Here is a 26696-nt window from a genome sequence, read left to right as displayed (position 1 = left end):
ATATTTAAATTATAAATACATAGCCTTTCATTTATGTTTATATTATGTATCCTTTCATTTTAACAGTTAGTTCTACATTCTTGTGTTACATTTATGGCATGTATGATTGTGTACCAAGACATTCGTTTAAAAATTTTCATTCTCCAATGGGAATATATCTCCCTGTATTGTGCTGTGCTTTATTGAGCTTCAGAGATAATGCACATTCAACAATACAAAGGCAAGACCTTCCACCTGCAAAAAGATTGTATGCAACTCAATGAAGGCTCAGGTGATGGTTTGTATTTTTAATTAATAAAATATTTTAAAATCAAGGTGTATATTGTTACTTTTTGCAGTGCCATAGCACACTTAATAGACTACAATAGTGTATAGGGTAAACATAAATTTTAAAAAAGTTTAGAAATTTGGTATTTTAAAAATACTCATTTGACATGTTCAGTGATTTTTAGAGCAAGGGGAATGGAGAGAAAGAGAAAAGTTGATGTGAGAAATATACGGTAAATTGGTTGCCTCCAGCATATGTCCTTACTGAGGATCAAACTCAATCTAGGTACGTGCCCGAACCTGAAATCAAAATGCCGATGTTTTTTGGGGCATGGGACCACGCTCCAACCAACAGGGCCACCAGACCAGGGCTCTCCCCACCAGGGCTCTCCGTGTATTCTTGCGGTGTATGTCCCATAATCCACCTTCGGAGTCAGCTGGAGAAATACAGCTACCAGGCCTTGGAGAGTAGGAACTACATTACCCAGAAGGCCAGGGGTGGAATGCCGCCACAGGGAGCCAATGGAGACTCAAAAAAAGGCATTTCCGGTTGGGCACTGTTGGAGGACTAGACTTCGGTGGTTCTCTTGACGGGCATTTCCTTTACTCTCAGTTTCCTTATTACCACGGTGAGGATCTTGTGGTCAGGGAGTCGAATGTAGAAGACGTGAGAATGGTGGTCACACTAAGTGTGAAGCTCGGCCGTTCCGCTTCGGTGACCAGCGTCAGAGCGGGGACAGAGTTCGTCTTGCCCCGAGGACCACTGTTTTCTGCTCCTCCGGCCCCGCTCAGCCCACGGAGTTTGATGGCGGCGCCCGCGCTGAGGCGCCCAGCTGAGGTGAACGCGCGTCCCCCAACCCTCCCCCTCAGCCCACCGAGCCCTGCAGCCCAGGCCGCGGCGTCTGGGAGCGCCAGGCGCTCACGGGTGACACACGGTGTGACGGGAGTAGGGAGAGGGTGACGGGCTGAGGGGCCAGGGGCGGTTTTCTCACTAAACCTCCAACACACCGGGGTGATCCTTCCTGCCCTGGACGTTCCTAAAATTTCCCGTGTCAGACAACCATCAGGTCCTTGACTGGCCCAGGAAGGTTTGAAGGACAAATCGGGGTGAGACTAAAGCAAGTTTTATTTTAGTAGAAAAAAAAAAGAAAGGCCAGTGTGGGAGCCACTGTGAAGGAAGCAAAACCAGTGTTTCTGAGTAGATACGCGCCAACTGGAGAGACTGGAGCGAGTGCTGAGATAGTTCTTGGGATTTTATGTTCCCAAGGGTGAGGGCTTCTGTCCTCAAGCTTTTTGGTGCTAAATTCTGAGCCTTCTGTTTGCGAGTGGGGCTTGTTCTGATTCCTGTGATTGCCACAGGGGCTTCCTGCCATTAAGTGTTTCCCTTTGTGCGGAGAGGTTGGGGCTCAGATTAAAGGATGTGGGATTTTACCACCAGTGGTGAGGATTTTTCTCTTAAATTCTTTCTGTCCTGTTTCAGTTGTTCTGGAGCATTCTGAAATATCTGAGCACTCCCTGGAAGCCACATGCTAAGTTCATGGGTAATTTCAGAGAGATGCTTGTGGTGTGGAGCAGGAGGTGGCAGAGCTGAGGGAGTGAACCTGGGTGTGAAGCTGTGAGGGAGGAAGAAATCACAGTGTGTGTGCAAAGCCAGAGGTAGTGTGAGCTGCTGGTCCTGGGTACCAGGTGTAGGGACTTAAGGGTGAAGTATAAGCCCATGTTTGGCTGAGTGTTGGGAGCATGAGCTGGGAGACTTAGTGAAATTGCTGGGCAGGAAGGTTGGAACTCTGCAGGCATGGCCTGGAATTTAGATGCTATTTGTCTGCAGCACATTACATCCCTGCTGCTGTTGCTGAGGGTGATTCACAGTGATTCTTGGGACCATGAACAGATAGTGTCACTGGTACCAGGGCCTGGTGTTGTTACTGGACACTGGCCTTGGCCTGAGCAGGTTTGCCTAGGGTCAGCTGGTAATGTGTGAATTCTTCAGTTTGTGTAGGAAAGGTTTCACATAACAAGATCAGGTGACTATGAGGATACATTTATTAAACCTGGGGACAGTAAAACAAAGAAGGGCTTAGCACAGAAAAAGCAAAAGGAGAGCCTATATGGGGCTGCCACAGCTCACTAGGAAGTCAGAGAAAAGGAGGCTTTGAGGATAGGTTCAGGGAACCTGCCTGGGACAAGCTGCCAGCTGCCCATTGCCTTAGAGTTTACGAGATGTTTGCCTTGAAATAAGTAGGAGGGGGGAAGGAAATGGTGCTGGTTGTTCCTCAGAGGGAGAGGACACACACTGGTCATTTGTCTTGAGGCTTTTCTCTCTTCTTGGAGGAGGGAATCTTAACAAAGGTCTTGAGAGGGCTTCAGTAAAATATTCACCAGTTTTCCAGGTATGCTCTCTTAGGGTCATGGTCACCGCTGATTGGTCAGTGACACAGCAAGGGGTCTTTAGTCACTACAGTTGGTCCTGGCATTACCCACCTGGTTTTGCTGCTTTTCTGGGCCTGGAGCTGAAATATGGAAGCCTAGATGTTATCTCCAGGGAGGAAAGGCCAGGGGAGAAGAGGTTACCCTGGGGGTGAGGTCCTTGTTTTCCCATATTTGCCCCCTGTCAGGCACTTCTGGTGACAGTCTTCACTGGCTGTAAATTACTTGGCTGTTGTGTTCAGCTGTCTGTCTCAGTCTCTGTATTCCATGTGCCAACAAACTTTCCTAGCTTCTCAGTATACTGTCTCAGTATCTTGTGGCAGGGGCATCACTGGAGGATGGTGAATATGGGGAAGATGTGTGAATAGTAGTAGGATTGTGAGTTCTCAGAGACACAATGTTCTTCTTTTTTATTCATCCTAATAGGTTGGTTTTACCTTTGAGGACATTGCTGTGTACTTCTCTCAAGAGGAATGGCACCTCCTTGATGAGGTTCAGAGACGCCTGTACCTGGATGTGATGCTGGAGAACTTTGCTCTTATATCCTCACTGGGTAAGATACATACCCCTAGGCTACACAGTGACCTGGAGTAGGCTTTGTAGTTTCCATGCCCTCTTTCTTCAGGGTGTGTTCTTTCCTCACATATGGACTGTGGGTACTGCTCACTTCCCTAATTTTTGGGGTAGATGTTGTTTTTAGCAGGGTTGGTTTGTTAGCACTGCCCTGTTCTCTCCCTGCAGCCCCAATACCTGCTGTACTGAATCCTCATAGGGAAGCATTTGTGGTTGCTGGTCTTGCAAAGAGCCAAATGGATTCCACCTTGGTTAGTGAGAAAAAGAATATTTTATATTCCTCATAGTCATTTTTATATGTTCTTTTGAAAAACATCTATGCATTCTAATGCCTTCTTTAATTGTAATTTTCTTTTGCTAATGAATCTTTTAAATATCTTGTATATTTTATATATCAATTCCTTATCAGATATATCTTTTTGCATTTACTTAATTGTACTTCACAGATATTACATTTTTACCAATTTGGTTTATGAAGACTCTCAGCAAATCTATTAAGGCCATTTTTTGAGCAGTCATAGTATATGGTTAGTGTTTTTTAGCGATAAAGTATGTTTAATTTTTATGTACACTTTTGCAGACATAAAGCTATTGAACTATTAGGAGACTAGAATATAATGTAAACACAACTTTATTATTCACTGGAAATCAAAAATTTTATGTGACTCCTTACATGTGATACTTGTTTTATTGTGGAGGTCTGACCTGAACCTATACTTCCAAGGGATAATTGTATGTGGTTTGCAAGTGTTTTCTACCATCCTGTAGATTGTATTTTTGTTTCATTCATTTTTTGTTTTGCTGTGCAGAAGCTTTTTCATTAGTTGTAGTTTAGATTTTTTAATTTTTATTTTTGTTTCCTGTGTTTTGGCATCATATCCAGAAAATCAGTGATGACAACAGTCTCACAGAGCTTTTTTCTCTACATTGTCTTCTATGAGCTTTAAATTTTTAGCTCTTGTATTTAATTTTTAATCCATTTGGAGTTAATTTTTATTAGTGGTATAATACCCAGTTTTCCTAACAGGCTTCATTATAAAGACTATGCTTTTTTCCGTATATGTTCTCCCAGTTTTTATCAAAGATTACTTGATTATATGTGCTTGGGTTTATTTTTGCATTCTCTGTACAGGGCTATTGGTTTATGCTTCTGTGTTCTTGCTAGTAACACACTGGTTGGTTGCTATAATGTAATAGACTGAATTGAGAAAACTTGTTGCCACCAGCTTTGTTTTTCCTGCTGAAGATTGCTGTGACTACTGAAGGTCTTCTGAGGTTGCATACATTTCAGAATTTATATTCTATTTCTGTGTGAAATACCATTACAGTTCTGAATGGATTGCATTAAATCAGTAGTAAATACATTTTAACAATATTAGTTCTTGGAATTTAAGACAAATAATGTCTTCTGATTTATTTTTGTTTTCTTTTATCTTTTTTGTCAGTCTTAGAGTGTTTAATGTACAGATCTCTTACTTTTTTGGGTAAATTTATTCCTGCGTATTTTATGGCTTTTCAAGCTGTCGTAATGGAGATTGCTTTCATAATTTCTCTGTCAGATCTTATTGTTATATCTTTTATATTGTATAGAAATGGAACTGATTTGCATGTCGATTGTGTATCCTGTCAGTTTACTTAATTTGTTCATGAGTTTTTGAAGTTCATGGTGGAATCTAAATGATATGTATATGAGGTTATATCACAGGGAAGTCAAACTCATTTTCACTGGGGGCCATATCAGCCTTGCAGTTGCCTTCAAAGGGCCAAATGTAATTTGAGGACTATATAAATGTAACTACTCCTTAACTGTTAAGGGAGAGCTCAGTGCTGCCACAGGGTAGAAACAAGGTGCAGGGCCAGATAAAACAAGGTGGAGGGCCGGAATCAACCCATGGGCCTTGTGTTTTCCACCTGTGTTATATCACCTGCAGGCATCTCTTAGGATCCTTCATGGTTTGTTGATGCGTGGGTCACCGGCCAGCAGTGATCACAGAACGCTGCGGGTGGCTCGTTGAAACGTGAGAAAAAACATACACAGAGACAACCAGGTCCTGTGGGGGAATAGGAACAGCAGGGCCACTCCTTGCGTGGCGAGCGCCTTGGCCACCCTCCCTCCTAGAGGGTGCCGCTTGGCCACCCTCCCTGTTGGGGAGAGCACTCTCATTCCCCCTCCGGAGAGGCTTTTTATTGGTTTCATTTGCATAAGAATTCAGGTAAAAGCTCATTACTCATTGCTAGGAAGTAAGGATCAAACAATAGGTAACAAGGAAGTCTGAGGGCCTATTTTTGAGTCAGGGTCAAACAACTGTAAAACTTGAAGGAACAAACTAACTTCCTCCTTGGACCCTTCTCATTCAACTGAGAGCATTCTAAACAAAGCAGGTTTCACAGGATTTTACATATTCTTTCTTAGACCTGATCACCTGGGGAATCCGCCCTTTTCAGCACAGAGCTGCATCACCCTGTCATTGTTTCAGGCTTAGGTGGAGCAAGGGAACTAGGAGATAAGGAGATTTTCTCCCAGACATGAGGACTCAAGCTATGTCAAAGCCGAGAAGTGAGGGTCCATCACCCCCTTTTGCTGTAGCCCCCAAAGTCCTTCCTTGGGGACCTCCCACGTGATTGTGCCTGTCTTAGGTCGTTCCCCCCTTAGGGAATCTTACCCGTCATTGGCTAACCAACCAAGCTTTGGGGTTCAGTTATGAATGAAGCAGCAGAAGCAGCGCTCTTGCCAGGGAGATAAACTTTGTCTCCTTGCTGGCCTATGGTCCAAGGGTGTTCCCTTAGCCTTAGTCTAGGCGGGGTTACAGCTTCTGATACCAGGCAGGGAGGTTCCCAACAGTTTGTAGTATCAGGTATAATGTATAATCAATCTCTCATTAAGATTTGCCAATTTATGTGTTGTTTCCTTCATTTAGTAACTTTGGCCTTAGTTTCTTCTTGTTTTTCATTTTCCTGAGGGATGAGGTTAGGTTGTTTATTTGAGGAGTTTTTTAAATATAGGCATTCGTCTTTATAAAATTTGCTCTTAGAACTGTTTGTTCTGTACCTCAGGCATAATGGTTGGTAGCTTGTGTTTCCACTCACATTTGCCTCTGAATGTATTTGAATTCTTTTGTTTCTTTTTTTTCTTTGACTTGTTAATTTTTTAGGAGTCTATTTAATTTCTACATGTTTGTGAATTTTTCACCTTTTTTGGAACTAAAATTTATTTCTGCATTCATACTGTTGCAACCAGAAAAGTTCCCTGACCTAACATCATCTACTTAGAGGATATTCCCTATATACTTAAAAGGATTGTGTAATCTGCTGCATTTGGATGTAAAGTTTTATCTATTTCTATTGCCTTTCTCTAAAGTATAGTTAAACTTCAGTAGTTTCTTGATTGTTTTTCAGTTGGTATGATTTACCTATTGTTGAAAAGGGAGTACTAAAGTTCTTAACTGCTTTGGGTTTCATTTTCTGCTCTGATCTTGGGTGCGTAGCATTTATTTTTTTAATTTATTGATTTTACAGAGTGAGAGAGAGAAACAGTGATTTGTTGTTTCACTCATTTATGTACTTATTGGTTGATTCTTGTGTGTGTACTGACCGGGGATCAAGCCCACAGTCTTGGCATATTAGGACAATGCTCTAAACATTGGGTACATATTTAAAATTGCTATATCCACTTGATGAATTGACTTTTTTATCATTCTATGATGACCATTGTTTCTTGAAAGAATTTTTTGTGTGAGAGAAATTAGGCTGCTCCTGCTCTCTCGGTGCCTATTTGCATGTAATATTTTTTCCATTTTTATACTTTCAGCCTATTTGTTCCCAAAAGGGTGAAGTAAGTCTCTTGTAGGCTGCATATATTGGCTCTTTTGTTTTTATCCCTTCAGCTACTCTGTGTCTTTTCATTGAGGAATTTGTTTAAGGAGCTAGTATTGAGGTCTTCATTGTTTTCTTGCTCTTTTGTAGTTCCTTTGTTTTTCTTCTCTTCCTTTATGATTTGATCATTTTTTAAAGTAGAATGCTTTGATTCCTTTATTTGTTGTATATTATGTAAGTGTTTATTTGTCATTTCCATGAGGAGTATGTAAAATAACTCAAAAGTCTATTTTAATGTAATAAAAGCTTCAATTGCATATAAATATTTTACCCTTGTATCTCTCACAGAACATAGCATTTTATGTGTTCAGTGTTACAATTCACATCTCTTATATTGGGCATCTAATATGAAATTATTGTAGGGGGATATGAAATTATTGTAGGGGGGATATAAATGGTAATGGAAAAAATAAAATACAAATAAATCATAAATTTTAAAACATAAAAATTATTGTAGCCATCATTTTTACTACTTTTATTTTTTAACCTTTATAATAGAGTTATGTGATATACACTTGACCAATAGAGTATTGTAGTATTGAGTTTGATTACATTCTCAGCTTTACCAGTGAGTTTCATAGTTTCCTGTGCTTTTATTTAGTAACCTTTCATTTTAGCTTGAATGACATTCTTTGACATTTCTTTTTCTTTTTTATTGATTTTAGAGCGACAGAAACAGTTGATTTGTTGTTCCACTTATCTGTGCATTCATTGGTTGATTATTGTGTGTGCCCTGACTGTGGATCAAACCCACAACCTTGGTGTGTCAGGATGACACTCTATCCAATTGAGCTACCTGACCATATTTTTTTGCATTTCTAACAAGTCAGGTTGAGTGGCAGTAAACTTCCTCAGCTTTTGTTTGTCTGAGAAACTATTTTTTTTTGTTTGTTTCTGAGGGGCTGTCTTTCTGGGTACAGTCTTGTTGAATGGCAGTTGTTTCCTTTTAGTGTTTTGAATATATCACCTGGTTTTCTCCTAGCCTGAATGGCTTCTGCTGAGTTTTTATTCTTTATCTTTTTTTTTTTGAAAATATGTATTTTATTGATGTGGGGTTCTTTTTTGTGTGAGAAAAGTTCATTTTTTCTTTGTGCTTTATGAGAACTCTCTTGCTTTTATTTTTGACACTCATTGTAATATGTTTCAGTGAGATCCTGTTTGCATTGAATTTGTACAGGGACCTGTGAGAATAATGAACTTGGATGACCACATTTTCAGTTAGATATTGAAAGCCAGTCTTCAGCTTCTTTCTTTCCTCCTTCCTTCTTTTCTTTATTCCTTCCTTCCTTCCTTCCTTTTATTGGGGTGACACTGGTTAACAAAATAACACAGGTTACAGATGCACAAGTCTACTGCGCATTGTCTGTGGAGTGTTGTGTGTTCATGGATCTTTTGGAATTCATGCCTTTGAACTCTGCAGTGTCCTCTGAGGTGTAAACTCTGGAGAGGTTTTAGATATTACAGGGGCTTTGAAGCATTTCATCAACAAAATTTGTCAGTGTCCTTCATTGAACAGGCCATTAGGGTTCAATTTGACACGAGCAAACTGGCTAAAAGAGCTAGCCTTTATACTTGTCTTTTGGCCCCAGCCAAGATCTTTATGCATCTTTGTACACCCAGTCTATCCAGTCATTGTTTCTGTGCATTTGTTTCTTTTTGCTCCTTTGCATTGCTCTTTGTGTCAGTTGAACTCTTATTCCCCTCCCTCGGGTCTGTTTTTGTTCCTGGATGACTGTCTACTTGTGCTGGGAAGGGTAATGAATTCTGGTAACTCCTAATCTACCATGTTGCTGGTATCACACATACAGGTCTTTTTCCTGTGGTTTGTTTTGTGCTATGTTTTTCTACCGTAGTGCTGGCTATCCCTCTCTTCAGTTTCTCTCTTTGGAAGTGTATTTTCTATCTGTCTCCTATGTAGTGAATCTCATGGGAGTTAAGGGCAAGGGTCCTTTGTGCATCACAGGATGGACATTACTTCATCCATGGTAAGGTGGGATCACAAACAGCCTTGCTTTGGTCAATTGGTAAAAGGTTTTATGTTAGGGCTTTGTTAAGGTCATAACTGGGAACCCAGGCTGTCCAACAGTGTTTTGTTATCATTTCCAGTGCCCACACCCCACTCTGCTTGTTTTTGCCCACACTTTGCCAACTGGTCAGTTCTAGCAATTATTATTTATAATCAGACTTGTAGTTTATGGATGATCTTCATCTCTGTAAACTCTACACCTCAACCATTTCTCTCTGTACTGCTCTTCAACTGTGGTACATGACGGCAGCACATTACAGTGTGCACATATCCTTGTGTTGACTGTGAACAGCGTCTGTTCTGCTGCAATTAATTTTCATGGCTTTGGGTGCTTCCACAATCTTCTACGTAGCCTTATGACAACAGCAAGAACAGTCACAAAACAAGAAGAGGAACTACTTGTAAACCATGTCTCTCTTTCTTTTGTGTCATTCTATGTTTCTGCCCTACCATTGGTGAGGTTTTTGCCACTTACTGCCATTAAGGGTTTGAGCCATTTTTGCAGAGTCTAACTCACTTGTATTGAAATCTTTCTATACTATCAGCCTAGATGTGACATATGGACATTTATGATGTGATTACTTTTTTTTTAAAGAATTTATTTATTTATTTTTAGAGAGAAGGCAAGTGAGGGAGAAAGAGAGGGAGAGAAACACTGGCCCGCAACCCAGGCATGTGCCCTGATTGGGAACTGAATCCATGACCCTTCAGTTCACAGGCCAGTGCTCAATCCACTGAGCCACACCAGCTAGGGCTGATTACCTTTTCTTTCCATTTTTTTTTTTTTAAACAAATCTGTTTTGTTTTTTTTTAAAAATATTTTATTTATTTATTTTTTAGAGAGGGAAGGGAGGGAGATGGAGAGAGAGAGAGAGAAACATCAATGTGTGGTTGCTGGGGGTTATGGCCTGCAATCCAGGAATGTACCCTGGCTGGGAATTGAACCTGGGACACTTTGGTTCCCAGCCCGCGCTCAATCCACTGAGCTACGCCAGCCAGGGCTACCTTTTCTTTATAAGATCAAAATATATTTCACTAACATTTCTTTGTCTTTAGGATGCTGCTGTGGAAAAGAGGATGTGGAGGCACCCATTGAACACAGCATTTCTGTACAAGCATCACAGGCAAAGAATTCCAATGCGGCTTCATCTTCCCAGAAGAGCCACCCATGTGAGAGTTGTGCGCCAGTGCTAAGAGACATTTTCCTCTTGGTTGACCAGAAGGGAACACAACACAGCCTGACACTGCTGAAGTGTGGGGCATGTGCAAAACGATTTTATTTCAGTGCAAATTATTACCAGCCTGAAGAGCAGCACATGAGAGAGAAACCCTTTATATATAGAGTAGAGAGGGTCTCTGTTGTGAATAGCAGCAATTTCCATAAATCAAAAACTTCTATTGCTGGGGAGGTTGGGAATAATTTTCTAACCATCTCAGGAAATCTCCAGCAAAATGCCACTGAAATCAGGGAAAGACCAAATAAAATTCCTGTGTCTGGAGTGACATTTCAGAGAAGAAAAAATCATTATACCTGGAGATCCTGCAAGAATACCACTGGCCGCAAGCACACTCTTGGACAGGATGAGGGTGTTCATAATGGAAGACAGTGTTTTTTGTGCCATGAATGTGGGAAATATTTTACCAGCAGCTATGGCCTTCGTTGTCATGAGAGACTTCACAAAGGAGAAAGGCCTTATGAGTGCAATGAATGCGGAAAGTCTTTTACCACAGCCAGTAGCCTTGGAAAACATCAAAGAGTTCATCCTGGAGAAAGGCCTTATGAATGCAGTGAATGTGGGAAATCTTTCACAAGCAGCTTTGGCCTCCAGTGTCATCAGAGAGTTCACACAAGGGAAAGGCATTATAAGTGCAATGAATGTGACAGATCTTTTACCAGTAGCAGTAAGCTCTGTTATCATGAGAGAGTTCACACTGCTGAGAGGCCTTATGTGTGCCATGAATGTGGGAAATCTTTTTTCTTTAGAAGTCGCCTCCGTTTTCATGAAAGAGTTCATACTAGAGAAAGGCCTTATGAGTGCCATGAATGTGGGAAATCTTATACCTGGAGCAGTAACCTCTATGCTCATAAGAGAGTTCACACTGGTGAAAGGCCCTATGTGTGCAGTCAATGTGGGAAATCTTTTCAAAGAAATTCTGACCTTCGTTTACATCAGATAGTTCATACTGGAGAAAGGCCTTATGAGTGCAGTAAATGTGGAAAATCTTTCACCAGTAACAACGGCCTTCGTTATCATCAGAGATTTCACACTGGAGAAAGGCCTTATGAGTGCAGTGAGTGTGGGAAATTTCTCGTGAGTAACAATGGCCTCCGTTATCACCAGAGAGTTCATAAGGGAGAAAGGCCTTATGAGTGCAATAAATGTGGGAGATCTTTTACCAGTAGCAGTGACCTCCGTTGTCATCAGAAAGTCCATACAAGAAAAAGGCCTTATGCCTGTAGTCATTGTGGGAAATCTTTTGTTCGTGTTAGTAACCTTCACTATCATGAGAGATTGCACACTGTAGAGAGGCCTTGTGAGTGTCCTAAATAGAAAAATCTTTTAACAGCAGTCGTTGCCTTTATTGTCATTCAAGAGTTCACACACTAAGGCCTTTTGAGTGCAAAAAATATGAAAAATATTTTACCATGTTGCCATATTTTTTTGTTATACATCATACAAGAGAAAGGCCTCAATGTAAGCAGCAAATGTAGGAAATCTTTTACCTGTAGCTGTGGCCTCTGTTGTCAAAGAACTCAAGCTGGTTAAAGGGTTCAGGCATGAAGTAAATGTGGGAAATTATTTAGCCATAAAATTATGCCCTCTTGACATTGAATAGTTAACACTCTGAAAATGCTTAGGTTTTAGGGAGTGCTATTTTCTTGTTCATTATAATGACACTGAAGAAAACTGAGTATCCATCCATCTGGGTTAACCTTTATACAAATATTCACAGAGTGGACATTTCTCATAAGTTCATGATGTAAACTGACTGTAACTTTTTAGATTCTTACCAGCAGTGTAGGAGAGTTCCATTTCAGCCACACTAAAAAGCTGTTGATTTGCTTAAACTTTATTAATTTTAGCTTTTTAAATAGGTTTGTTGTGCACTCTTGCTGTTATAGTTGCATTTTTATAAGAATTCATGAGCATTTTTGCAGATGTGTATTTAATAATTATAAAATTTTAGTAAAATGTGTGCTCATGTGATTTACTTATTTTATTATGAATTTAAATGTTCCTTTAACCAATAGGACAGTGAAACAACAGATATGTTACAATGCATTGTCACTTATTTTTACTCCCTCAGTAACAGGCATAACTCTTGCTTTATGGTATAATTGTTTTCAATACAGGGAAAATATTTCCAGTTTTTAAAAAGTATTTTGGCATACACACTATTTAGGCATATACCATACACTTGATAGAATATTCTACAAAAAAAGGAAAAAAAGAATGATCTGCATTATTAAGGCACTTCATTACTTTTGTAAGTTCAAACATTTACTAATATAAAAAGCCTTTTTATTTCTTTTAATTATTGTTCAAGTATAGTTGTCTGCATTTGCCACCCCCCCCCTACCCATCACCACCTCCCTCCTCTCTTTTCCACCCCTCCTTGGTTTTGTCCATATGTCCTTTATAGTTGTAAAAGCCTTCCTTGTAAGTGTTACTAATTTTTGTGGTCTATCTTCTGGGGTGTGCTGGGATGGAGCAAATGCAAAGGTGCACCAGGTGGTATGAAGGTGAGGGTCTTTGTTGAGTTCCAAAGCCCTTCTGAAAATGAAAGAGATCAGTGCCCCAACTCTTCATAGCTTTATCCATGCAACCTGGGTTAAAATCTCAGAACTACAACAATCACCACAATAACAGAGAAAGCATCCCTCTCAGGGCCTCATATTTTTTGTAAGATGGGGGCAATGGGCTGCCCCTACACCAGGCTTTAGTGCTGTACCTGGTAGAGCCAGTGTGCACAAAATGGCTGGTCCCATTATGTGTGGGTGTCATCCATAGACCAGATGCCCCTGGGACCCTTTGTGTCCCAGTGCTTGAGAAAACTAAATTGGGCCTCTCAGGACCCCTGACTGGCTAAGGTCCACACAGACCCCCACCACATGGAGGAGATGTCTTCATGGCACTGAGGTGTTGGTGTGGATTTTTTTTTTTTTTTACCAGGGGAGGGAAGGGAATTTTTTTTTTTTTTTTTAACCAGGGAAGATCAATAGAGATAACAAAACACTGAATACGTCCATTGCCAGTTCCAGGGTTTTTGAGCCTTTTTTTTTTAATACTTATAATACCCTGGAAATTTGAGGAAATCAAGGATCAGAACAATAAAGTGAGCCCTGGCTGTTGTAGCTCATTGGATTGAGCGGGTGCCTGCGAACCAAAGGATAGCTAGTTCAATTCCCAGTCAGGGCACATGTCTGAGTTGTGGGCCAGGTGCCCAGTGAGGGGTGTATGAGAGGCAAACACACATTGATGTTTTTCTCCCTCTCTCCTTCCCTTCCACTCTCCCTAAAATCTTAAAAAAAAATGAAGTTATAAAAATAGAAAGATAAAGTGAGTTTTCCAAGTTCATATATCAGATAAGTGTCAGATTCCAGAGGCTGCACAAACCAGAGACTCTGACTCCAGAGCTAGGGACAATCCAGGACATGTGAAGCCCTCAATTTAGAGCAGATGGCTGGGGAGGCTCAAGTGCTGCTGCTGCTTTAATTGGAATTATAATCATGATTTTTTTCTTGTTACTCTGATGTCTCAGAGCACTCACTGTCTGCCCCACAAACTTGATGGGAATGCCATCTGTTGTCATCTCCAATAGTGGCTCCAAGGGAAACGTTTTTTTGAGTCTCAGGTGAACTTCGTCTGCCTCAACTTTGAGATTAGCACAGAGCTGGCCCTAAGGAGACCCAGTGATTCAGGCCTGGGTCTTTACCTTCACCCACCTTTATCTGACAGGACAGCCACCCCTTGTTTCCCTTAATACACACTAGATCTGTGTTAATCTCAGGGTGACTTGCTAGAACTCCCTGAACCTCGTGCAGGTAATGATGGCACTTACCTCGGCCTCTGGGGATCAGTAAAGGGAACAAACTGAGTACTTGCTGGTATCAGGATTCCAGGGTTAGGGTTTAGAGCATTTTCTTTTTTAATTCTCACAAGACGCTGGGAATGTAAACTAACAATGAAGTGCTGAGAAAATCCAGGATTAGAGAAATAAAACGTCCTCCAAGTTAACAGCACACTGTCAAGGAGGCTGGTTTCTAACTTTGGATTCTGGCTCCAGAGCCCAGGACAGTGTCACTGCTGTGAAACCTTCACTGGGGCAGATACACAGGGAGGACCAGGTAGGGTTAGTTGAAGCTGCCCTTTCCATTGTAATTATCATGATTTTTTCTTCCATTCCCCTAACATCTAAGAGTACTTACGCACTGCCCTCCAGTCTCCAGAAAAATGGCATCATATGTCACCTCCAGTAGTTTCTCCCAGTGAACCTTTTTTTCAGTCTGAGTTGCAATTTGCCTCTTTTTTGAGCTCAGCATAGAGTGTGACTCTCAGGAGACCTCAGTAGTTTGGGCTGGGTCTCTGCACCTTCACCCACCTTTTGGGTGTCAGGATGTGATACCATCCCTTGAGGTGAATTTGATATCTTAATTTGTCTCTTAGAGTATTGACATTACATGGGTCTACATTCATCCAGAAGGACGGGGTAGAACAGGATGTAAATTTTGGGACTTCATATTCAAAAGTGATGCTGGAGACCTGCAGGATACTGGTCTCATTGGGTGAGTGCTCACCTCTTCTCTGTGCAAGGGCCCAGAGATGTGGCCTATGTTATTTTGTTGTCTGTCTAGAGTGGCTTTATGAGACACTGATGCTCACCATTTCTTTCCTGCATCCCTGACCATGTTCTGAACCCAAGTCATTTTTTTGCAGTCTGTCTCTGTCTGCACCAAGGACTTTGTACATAGTATTTTTATATATACAAACCCTGATCCCAGTGTCCAGCATACTCTATCCACAATGCAGATTCTTCTACTCCAGATTCCAGTTAGAGAGATGCAAATATACTTTAAAAAAAAGATTATTTTTAGAGAGGCCAAGGGAAGAAGAAAGAGGGAAAGAAACATCGACATGCAAGAGACACATCAATTGGTTGCCTTTCACAACCCCCAACTAGGGACCTGGCCTACAACCCAGGCATATGACCTGGCCAGGAATGAAACTGGCAATCTTTTGGTTTGTCAGATGGCATACAACACACTGACCTACACCAGTCAGTGCCCAAATACACTTTTTAGGGTATAATCTCTATAAGAAAATTTAATGTAGATCATTTTAATTTATTGATTGATTTGAAGTAGAAAGAAATGAGAGAAAGGAGCATCAATTTGTTTTCCTAGTTATGTATGCATTCATTGGTTGAATGAATTGGTATACTCCCTGATCTGGGATGGAACCTGCAACCTTAACATGTGGGGTGACCCTCTAACCACCCAACCAAATGATCTTCCCAGACAGACTGATTTAGAGTGTTATAAACAAAATTTAACCAAGTAAATTTAAAGATAATTGGCTTTAAGTGATTCTTAATCTGGCAGCAACCCATCTAATAACATGAAGGGTGCTCAGATTTGCATGAAATGGAGGGAGGAAGAAACTTAGATGTTCAAAGTGGATTTAATGAGGGAAGTCAAAAGTTACAAATTTTTAGCTTTAGCCCTGGCTGGTGTGGCTCAGTGTGTTGGACACCATCCAGCAAACCAAAAATTGCCAGTTTGATTCCTGGTCAGGGCATATGCCTGGGTTGCAGGCCAGGTCCTTGGTTGGGGGTTGTGAGAGGCTATTGATCTATGTTTCCCTCTTTCCCTCCCTTCCCTCTCTCTAAAAAATAAATAAATAAAATCTTTTTAAAAACTAAAAAATGGTTTTTAGCTTTAGTTATAGTTAATATGTTTAGTGATTAATGCATGTAGAAAACTGGTTCCATGAACTGGAATGCATGACTGGACATAACTGTAGAATGCCAAGAAGCAAGTCAACCTTTGTGTCCCAGGAGGATGGCAAGTGATCAAGATGGTATCTGCGCCATTGTGCTCCAGAGAGGGAACATCCATCGACCAGGATACAGATAAACAATCTGTGGTCAGCAGATAAAGAGATGCTAGAAAAGCTCAGCAGATAAAGAGATGCTAGAAAAGCATCCAGCAACACACATTAAAATTATTAAGGAAATAGCCCTGGCTGGTGTAGCTCAGTGGATTGAGCAAGGGCCTGTGAACCAGAGGGTCACCGGTTTGATTCCTACTCAGGGCACATACCTGGGTTGTAGGCCAGGTACTCAGTAGGGGACACGTGAAAGGCAACCACACATTGATGTTTCTCCCCCTCTCTTTCTTCCTCCCTTCCCTTCTCTCTAAAAGGAAATAAAAGAGAGAGAGAGATGCTGGAAAACTCGCTGGACTGCAATTTTTATCTGATTAACTTTTTTCCTTGAATTCCAACCAGATTAGGGCACCTTACCTACTTTTTTCTTGAATTCCAAAACCACTACCTACCCTGCCCTTATTATTAAAAGGCTAGCCTGACATGAGATGTTAAGACAGTTTTTAAGGTACATAACCTGCCATCTTCTTTAGACTGTTGGCATGTGAATAATGCACACAGAAAAATTAAATTTTCTTTTTGTCCAAACCTGGAGAGAATTTTTTAAAGAATTTGTTTGAGCTACCACTGGTAACAACGCCTGGAAACAAGATCTCAAATCCTCTAAAATTCAATACTTGTCTCTACTTTTTGGTTCTGTCGGTGACAGGCAGCACAAATGCCAACTTTTCCTATTACAGATTATTTCAAGCAAAGTCACTTTCCCTTAGGGGAAGACAAAAGTCTTAATAGGAGGTTTTGCCCTGACTGGTGTGGTTCAGTGGCTTGGGAGTCCGTCTGCAAAGCGGAAGGTTAGAGATTCAATTCCCTTAGAACACATGCCTGGATTGTTGGACACGTCCCTGGTTGGTGACAGGCAAGTGGCAACCAACTGATTTCTCTCCTTGTGCCTCATTTCCCTTCTCTCTAAAAATAAATAAAATCTTATAAAAACAAATGAGAGGTTTTATAGGAAGCAGGGTGGGGCATGGAAGCAATTAGAAAGGACCGGATATCTCTGAGCCAGGACATCTTTTCATTAGAGGAAAAGATCTAGAGGGGTTTTTGTCTTGCAGATTGCCTCTTCTAACTAAGGGGAATGGATAGGGTTTATAAGAAAGATCACCTGAAGATCACATTGGACAGAAAATGTCAAACTGGGTAAAACTAGTTTTCCGCGAACCTACAATTACATCACGAATTAAACTTGGTTTCGTATCTTGGGCTTTCAGGATCACTGATGCCATTTGGGGCCTGTGGTTTTTGAAAAATAACCTGTTCTTCCAAAGCACAGGTAACACGCCTTAAATTTGCAAGTGAATTGGGAGGCCAGTCTTCCGGACTTCACCCCTGAAGCTAGGTTCCGGTACCTTGTGTCGGAACTGCAAATTAACAGAAAGCAAAGTCCTCCCTCGAGATAGGAGTATCAATTTACTCATCCTTCCAGTTGCTCAGGATAGAGAACGCCATTCCTTAGGACCTCCAGAGCTCTGAGAACTACATTACCCAGAAGACGGAGGGCTTCGTGGAGCCAATCCCAAATCGAAAGAAAGCATTTCTCTGAGATTTCACCAATTTGGGGCGGGACTTCCGACATCCTCCTCCTGGCGGCCATTCTTGCTCCCATTCTTGTGAGTCTATTCGGCTTTGGGTAGGTGAGCCGCTTATGAGGTGATAAAACGGAGAAAGCGCAAAGGAGTCGTAGTCCCTGCCGAACAGACAGGAGTCTGTCACTCGGTGACACCGCCCGTGAAGCCCGCCACCGCTGAGATCCGAACCGCGGTCCGGGGGACCCCTCCGCACTCCCCACTCCCGCCCCGCTCCGCCCACACTGTCGGATGGCGGCGGCTTCGAGGAGGCGCCCAGCTGCGGTGAGTGCGCGTCCCCGTGCCCTCCACCCGTACCCTCCGGAGCCTCGCAGTCCGGGTGCGGGGCGCCCGTCCTGTCCTGCAGCCCAAACCCTGGTGGATGGCGTTTAGGTGGGGGAATGCAGGTCCTCCTGCCGGTGCTGCTATTTGGTCAGAAAGAGCAGGGTGCGGGATGAGTTTTCTTCTGACTCTGCATCTAATGGGGGTGCTGCGCACAGAAATACAAGTAAAGGATGGAGGTGATCACGGTGACTGTGGCGGGTGACGAAGACTTCAGTGGGACGAGTGGACGTGATGGTTCTGGAAACGGGAGTAGCTGAGATGACACAGGGCAAAGCTCCGGCATGTTCGCTAGAGCTGGATCCACCCCGTGTGCACTGTGCTGTGGTGGGATCTGAGGGAGTCTCAGATTTGCTGGTGGTTAAGGTCTGGGACACGTATGGTCATTTATGCGTGTCTGTTCCTGGCACGGTGACGATCAGGACTGGGATTTTTAGGGAAGGCTGTGTGGAGAGAGCCCATTGAGGCTGAGCAGTACAGCACACTAGTGGAAGGGGATCATGGCCATCTGAATTTCACACGTGGTTCTGGGAGGCGAATACTGAAGCGAGAGCCAGAGGAGGTCTTCGAAGCAGCGTCTCCACAAATGCGTACCTGTGGGAGCTCAGGTGGGGACTGAAGGTGTCAGAGGAACAATCTACATAATGATGGGATTATTGAGAAAAGGTGTGAGTTACTGTTCAAGGACCCTAGTATTGGGCACTGAAGGGCAAAGCATGAGCCTACACTTGGCTGTGTCTTGTCACAATCTAGACATCCCAAAGGGAATTAATGACAGGGTGGATGGGACCCTACAAACCAGGACCAGAACTGGATTACATCTCTGTGCCTTCCTGCCTGATGAGACTGAGGGCTGAACAATAATGAATAAAAAGGGACCTGAGTGTAGGGCAGGCATCAGTGGAATTCCTCTAAGATGTGCAGCTTTGGAGAAGGGTGGGTGTGGGATAGATGTGCGGGGAGGTGGATTGTGGGCTCTCACACACAGAATGTTCATGCTTTTTTCTGTTCCCGTGATAACAGGCCAGTGTGACCTTTGAGGATGTTGCTGTGCACTTCTCCTGGGAGGAATGGAGGCTGCTTGATGAGGCTCAGAGACGCCTGTACCTCTGTGTGATGCTGGAGAACTTTTCACTTATATCCTCTCTGGGTAAGACCCACAGCCTCACCAGTGACTCGGACTAGACTCTACTCCATCCACCCCAGACCTTTCTCAGTGCTCAGGTGTAGACCACAGGCACTGCTTGCTGCCCTCGTTTTCTGGGTATTTGCTGTATTGTTAGGGCTGGTGTGTTTTCACTGCCCTCATCTCTCCCTGCAGTCCCAGTCCTAAACCCTTTTAGGGAAGAATTCAAGGTCAGCACTATTGCATTGAGCTTAGTGGATTCACAGTGCTTGTACTCTCAGTGTCTGGGTTAATGTGTCCAGGTCCGCATCACTTCTGCATCCTGGGGTTTGAGTCCTTCTTTTAGTTGTCATTTCCTCCTGCCTACCTGGGCCAGGAGTTGCAGGTGTTGTCATGGTCATTACGTATCTGAACCATGGACTTGTCTTAAAATACCTCTGGTACATAGTGTGTAGTCTTTAGATCTGTTTTCCTTTTTTTCCCCTGGCTTTGTGGAGGTATAAACTTGTATATATTGAAATGTAGAGCGTGGTGATTTTATACATTTAGTGAAATAATTGCCACAGTGAAGTCAATTCAACATCCATCACTATAGAAAATTAACTTATTTTTTAATGCCAAGAATGGTTAAGATATATTCTCCTGAATTTCAAGTATATGAAGTTGTTAACTATAGTCACCATGCTTTTAATTACATCCTCAGAACTTACTCATCTTTTTTTTTTAAGATTTCATTATTTTTTTAATAAATAAAGAGGGGGCGAAGGGAAGGCAAAAGAGAATGAGAGAAACATCAATGTGTGGTTGCCTCTCACATGCACCCCCCACAGCTGACCTGGCCCACCACCCAGGCATGTGCCCTTTGGTTCTCAGGCTAGCACTCAATCCACTGAGCCACACCAGCCAGGAAAAAAATCTCTCATATTTTAAAGGAATGTTTGTACCTTTCCACCAGCAAGGTCCTGTTTTCCACTACACCCTAGATCCTGGCATTCTACTTGTTTTTTTATAATTTTGAATTTTTTTTTTTAACATTTCAGCCTTATTTTACTTGGGTTTTGTTATATCCACACCTGCACTAACACTTCTTTCTGCAGTGTTTTTCTTTTTTGAAGATTTTCTTTATTTGTTTTTAGAGAGAGGGAAAGCGGGGGGAGAAAGAGAGGGAGAGAAACATCAGTGTGTGGTTGCCTCTCACAGGCCCACCACCAGATTCCTGGCCCAAAACCTAGGCATGTATCCTCACTGGGAATCAAACCAGCAGCCCTTTGGTTCTCAGGCTAGTGGATTGAACCAGCAATCAAACCACTGAGCAACACTATCCAGGGCGCTCTCTGCAGTGTTGATGATAGGCATCTTACCAGGTTAGAGGTGATACCATTGTTGGTTTGATTTGTATTTAATGTTGATTAGTGAGGAAAAATGTTTGTGTATGTCTGTGCATGTGTTTTGGTGACAAAACATGGAAAGAAATACATTTTTTGTATTATCTGTTTGTCATTTTTAGATTTTTGATTAAATGTTTATTTAGATTTGTGCCAACTTTTTAATTTGTTCTTTTGCTATTGAGTTCTTTGGGCACCTTATATGTTAGATATTTACTCTTTATGAGACCATTCTTACAAATATTGCCTTGGTTGTCATTTTGTTGGTTGCTTTCTCTTACGTACTTTAAAAAAAATAGGATTGGTGTGTGTGTGTGTGTGTATTTTTTTAAGATTTTATTTATTTTTACAGAGAGGAGAAGGGAGGGAGAAAGAGAGGGAGAGAAACATCAATGTGTGGTTGCCTCTTATGTGGCCCCCACTGGGGACCTGGCCTGCAACCCAGGCATGTGCCCTGACTGGGAATCAAACTGGCAGCCCTTCAGTTCGCAGCCTGCGCTCAATCCACTGAGCTACACCAGCCAGGGCTATTTTATTTACTTTTAGAGAGAGTGAAAGGAAGGGAGAAAGAGAGAGATACATCAATGTGTGACAGATAGACCAATGAATCAGTTGCATCAACCCCCACTAGGTACCTGGCCTGCAACCTAGGCATGTGCCCTGACTAGGAACTGAACTAGTGACCTTTCTGTTCACAGGCCAGGGCTCAGTCCACTGAGCCACACCACCCAGGGCTTTTGATTGCTTTCTTTGCTGTGCAGAATCTTTTCTTTTAAAGATTTTATTTATTTTTAGAGAGCAGGGAAAGGAGGGAGAAATAGAGGGAGAGAAACATCCATGAGTCGTTGCCTTTTGGGCACTAGAGACCAGGCTTGCAACACAGTCATGTGCCCTGACTGGGAATTGAGCCAGTGAACCTTTGGTTGACAGGCTGGCACTCAGTCCACTGAGCCACATCAGCCAGGGCATTTGCAGAATCTTTTTAGTTTGATATATCCTGGCTTATTTATTTTTGCCTTTCTTATCTGGTTGTGGTGTCATCCAAAATATTATTGCCAATACCAATGTCAAGGTCTTCTTTCCCAAAGAATTTTGTATTTTCATGTGTTACATTTGAGAGTTTACTGCATTTTTAGTTAATTTTTGTGAGTGGTGTAAGGTTGGGGGTCTGGTATATGTTCAATATTTCATCACTATTTATTTAACTTTAATTATTTTATTGATTTTTATAGAGAGAGAGTGAGAGAGTCAGAAACATCAGTTTATGATCTTGTATGTGCCCTGAAACCTTGGCACATTGGGATAATGCTCTAACTAGTTGAACTACTTGGCCAAGGCTCAACACTATTAGTTGATCAAACTATCTTTTCCCCATTGCGTGTTTTTGGTGTCCTTGTTAAAGAATAGTTGCGCACATATGTGGGTTTATTTCTGGGCTGTCTATATTCTGTTTCTTAGATCTTTGTGTCCATGTGTCTATTTGTGTTGATTAATATTGATTTGTAATATGGTTTAAATCCTGAAGTTTTGTCCCTCAACAGTGGTCTGAGGTGGTTGGGTGTTGTCCCACAAAGCTAAAGGATGCTGCTTCCATTCTTGGTCAGGGCACACACCTGGGTTTTGCGTTTGGTCCCCAGTTGGGGTGTGTACAAGAGGTGACTGACTGATCGATGTTTCTCTCTCACCTCAGTATTCTCTCCCTATCTTTCTCTGTCCTTCTCTTGTAAAGATAAATAATGTCTTAAAAAAGTAAATAATGAAATGTGATACTTCTGTCTCTACCCTTGATCTTCTTGAAAATTCCTTTGGCTATTGGAGATCATTTGTTGTTTGAATTTTAGGATTCTTTTTTTGTTTCTGGTAAAAATGTTAACAGACTTTTGTAGAGAGTGCATTGAATCATTTGGTGGTTTTATTAGAAATAGCCAGCCCTGGCTGGTATGGCTCACTAGTTTGAGTGCTGGCCTGCAAACCAAAGGATCAGTGGTTTAATTCCCATTCAGAGCATATGCCTGGGTTTTGGGCCAACTTCCCAGTACAGGGCATTCGAGAGGCACCCGCATATTGATGTTTATCTCCATCTCCTTCCCTTCCCCTCTCAAAAATAAATAAATACATCTTTGTTAAAAAAGAAATATCCTAACAATAATAATTCTTCCAATCCAAGAACACAGGATGTCTTTTCATTAATTTCTGTGTTTAGTTCCTTTCAGCACTGTGTTAAAGTTTGAGTCCACATTGTTCTCCTCCTTGATTAAATTTATTCTTAAGTATTTTATTGTCTTTAATGCTATGGGTCTCTTAATTTCTTATTGAGATATTTTATTAGTGCTTTGATGCATCTTTATTTTTATGTGGATTCGGGGTTCTGTAAATTTACAGGGTTTGTTCATTCTGCCATGGGTTTTTTTGTCTTAGTGCAGATTTTAGGTTTTTATTAATACAGATTTACATCATCTGCAAACACAAGCAGTTTTACTTTTTTTCTGTATAGCTTTTTATTTATCCTGGCTGGAGAACATGGTCACTGATCTTGGAGGGAAAGGAAGGGGGAGAGACAGGGAGAGAAATATTGATGTGAGAGTGAGAGGGAAACGTTGATCAGTTGCATCTCCTACATGCCCTGACCTGGGACCAAACCGCAACCCTAGGGTGTGCCCTGATTGGGGGTGGAACTGCTGACCATTTGCTTTACAGGACAATGCCCAAGAAACTGAGCAAAACTGATGAGGGCAATATCAATTTTTTTTTTAAATTTTAAAAAATGATTTTATTTATTTACTTTAGAGAGGGGGGAAGGGAGAAAGAGAGGAAGAGGAACATCCATGTGCCGGATACATCGGTCAGTTGCCTCTTGCACACCTGCATACCCCACACCCTTTATCAAGGACCTGCCCTGCTGTGGGGAGGCTCCGCCCACAGAGCCCTCCTGTCCTCTACAGAGGAGAATAAGTCTACCAAGATGCGATCTCCTTAGGGAGGAAAGGTGGCCAGTCTCTTGGGTGCGCATTCTTGAGCCTGTTCCTCAATGGACTTTTATTAGGTTTAATTTGCATAGGAACACAGGGCTTATAGGTAAAGTTCATCAATCATTGTAAGGCAGTTATGATCAAGGAATAGATATTCAAAGAACTATAATGGCTTTTTCTGAGTCAGGGTCAGCTACATAGAGTGACCTCAAAGGGCCATAAAACTGGGAAACAAACTCATTTTATGCTTAGATTGTTATCATTTAAATTGAGGGTATTCTTAGCAAAGCAGGTTTCACAGGATTTTATGCATTCCTTTCTTAGGCCTGATCTCCCTAGGAAACCCCCATTCCAGGACAGGGCCACACCCACCTCCAGCATTATTTTATGTTTAAATCAGGTAGGGGGTGGGGGCGGCCAAGAGATTAGTAGACTTTATACAGATAGAATGAGCACTCCTGCTCTGACAAAGCTGAGGGGTGAGGGTCCATCACCCCTTTTTCTATAGTCCCCTAAGTACTTCCCTGGTGGCCCCTTCTGTGACCCTGACTATCTTAGGTTGTCCTTCCCTTGAGGAATCTTACCCATCTTTGGCTAACCAGTCATCCACCTTGGGCCAGGCAGGTTGAAGTAGGCAGCGCCCCTACTGGGAAGATGTTTTATCTCCTTTAGTGGCTTATAGTCCCAAGGTCTTTTTACTCAGCCTTAGCCATGGGTGTTTACAACTTCTGAAACAGACAGGTACTGCTGAATCCACTGAGACACTCTAGCCAGGTCCATTATTTTTTCAAATAACCTTAGGATAACCTATAATTTATGTAGACTTTTTTTTAGTCTCTAGTGCTTTTGATTACTTTTTCCTTTGGATGGTTTTAAAAGACCTTTCAATTTCTGAATCATTTCTTTGATGTATCAAGTAAACTGTTGATGCTCTCTGCCCCATTCTTTTCCTTTCATTTATTATATTTTTAAGCACCATAATTTCTGTTTCTTTTATTTTGAAGTCCTCTCCTGACCATTCACAGACCTTCATTTCTTTGGAGTAATTGATAAATTATTGTGTTTTCTTGTTTGGGGGGTTGTCATGTTTCCTTGATGGTGTGTGTGTGTGTACTTTGGAGCCTTGTGTTGATGACTGTACATTTCACAGAGCAGAATTTCTTGCAGACTTCATGGAAAGGTTTTACGGGGCAAGATCATCACCTGTGTGTGGGTGTCACTGTGCAGACTTATTAGTAGGATGTTGCAGTTTTCAATACAAGGAGGCCCAGCAGCTTAGTGTCTGAATCTGTGTCACCTGAGGTCAACATTAGGGAAACAATAGCTAAGACTGTGGGTGTTGACACCAGTAGAGAAGGTTTCTGAGGACTTCTCAGCTTTGTTCTCTCATGGGAACTGTTTTGGCTGAGTGGTTCCCTTTTGGTGCCAAGTGCAGGGGGTCTTCATGGTGATGATGCAGTTGGTGTCTGATCTTTGGGCACCTGTAGAGCAGGTGTGAATCTGGATTCTAGACTCTGAGTAGACTCAGAGGAATAGCAGTAGTAGGGTCTCAGATACCGACTAGCTCCCAGGAAAATTGACATTGTTGTGTGAGATGCAGTCACACACCGATCAGTTCTGGAGCCTGTGACCAGCACACAGGTACACACAGAGAGACAGTGATTCTGGTGTCTGAGGAGCCGGCTGCCCCTCAGTGGTCATGGCTTTGGTGCCTGAGCCCTGAGCACTCACTTGATGGCTGTGGAGTCAGGGTCTAAAATGCAGGCATCCCAGGAGCAGCTGTGGCTCTGGGGCCTGGGAGTTGGGAGATGTGGCTGCCCTGGTCCTGGAAAGGGGGAGTGAGGATAACTCACCTACTCTGGTCCCACAGGTTGCCTGTGGTGATGGCCCTTGGTACCATCAGTGTTAAGGCTGCCAGTATCCTCTGGGGAGTAGGCAGCTTGGATCCAGGGCAACACGTGCTGGGTCTCCTCTGCTGTGCATATTGTAGGGGTTCTCACTTTCAGCAAGATCTGTGGTCTCTGTGGCAAAGGCTTTGGGGTTTTTGGCAGAGCACGGCATTGGGAACACTATGTCATCTGCCCTGTAGCTGGTATGCATGGCTCCTGCCTAATTGTTTCTTTTCCATCTCTGTCTGTGTTCACTAAGCCAATGTCACCACCTGATCTCTTTGTGTGGATATTCTCCTTTTCATGCTCCACTGTGTTGCTGTGTGTCTTTTTGTTTTTAAGCTTTGTTTTATTATATTTTTATATTTTTCTGATAGGGAAAGGGAGGAAGAAAGGAGAAAAACATTGATGTGAGAGAGAAATATCAATTGGTTGCCATTTGAACAAGGCTGAACTAGGAACTGAACCCCTAACCTTTGCTTTGTGTGGTGACTCAAACCACCTCAGTTATACCAGGCATGGTGCTATAGTGTTTCAGTGGTACTTTTTAGTCCTCCAAGGACCAATTTTTTCTGTGTATAACTGTCTTAATATTTTGTTGTTAATAATCAAGGCTGGTTTCTTCCACCATCATGCTGACATGACTCACCTACATCTCTTCTGGGTCTGTTCTATGCTTCCTTGCTCTGGGACGGTGCTGGCCATTCAGTGTTCTGGTTTTTCCTTTTGTCACCCATGTTCTATGTAGCCGTCCTGCTAAGCCTTTTCAGGGGAGAGTCCTTTCTGCACTAGGATGGATCTCTCTCCAACAATGGCAAAGTGGGCTCACAGGAAGTGTGGTAGCTGTGGAAATTGTGAAGTCAGGACCTCGTTCAGATCATATCAGGAATGTGACATTTTTTTCAACCACAGTTTTGCTATTATTGCCAGTAGCCCCACCCACTTCTACCTTTTCCAGCTTTGATACTTTGCTGACTTGTCAGTTCTACTACTTGTCACTTCCCCCATGGTTTCCAGCCCAGGGATATTTCTACCTCCATTGATCCACATTTCACCCTTTCTCTCACCCCTCTGTCTGTAGTACT

General features: G+C 42.2%; 2 protein-coding genes across 5 annotated transcripts in view; both read left to right on the top strand.

Moving 5' to 3' along the window:
- LOC114511072 (zinc finger protein 530-like) overlaps nt 1–26696 on the top strand; it is a 568693-nt gene that overhangs the window by 332387 nt on the left and 209610 nt on the right. The window lies entirely within an intron of this gene.
- The window catches only part of LOC114510581 (zinc finger protein 271-like), a 31431-nt gene continuing 5550 nt past the window's right edge, over nt 816–26696 (top strand). Inside the window, exons 1-2 of one of the 2 annotated variants that reach the window (XM_036013377.1) lie at nt 816–1105; nt 19266–19392. In XM_036013377.1, coding sequence (XP_035869270.1) covers nt 941–1105; nt 19266–19392 — 292 coding nt within the window. In that variant the 5' untranslated portion in view covers nt 816–940. Of the gene's footprint in view, nt 1106–17597; nt 18186–19265; nt 19393–26696 lie in introns of those variants that run through there. The other variant, XM_028529127.2, reaches the window with a different exon arrangement.

Source organism: Phyllostomus discolor, chromosome 12, assembly GCF_004126475.2.
Source record: "Phyllostomus discolor isolate MPI-MPIP mPhyDis1 chromosome 12, mPhyDis1.pri.v3, whole genome shotgun sequence".
NCBI lineage: Eukaryota > Metazoa > Chordata > Mammalia > Chiroptera > Phyllostomidae > Phyllostomus > Phyllostomus discolor.
Note: the sequence above shows the minus strand (reverse complement) of the source record. Positions and strands in the feature narration are given on the sequence as shown.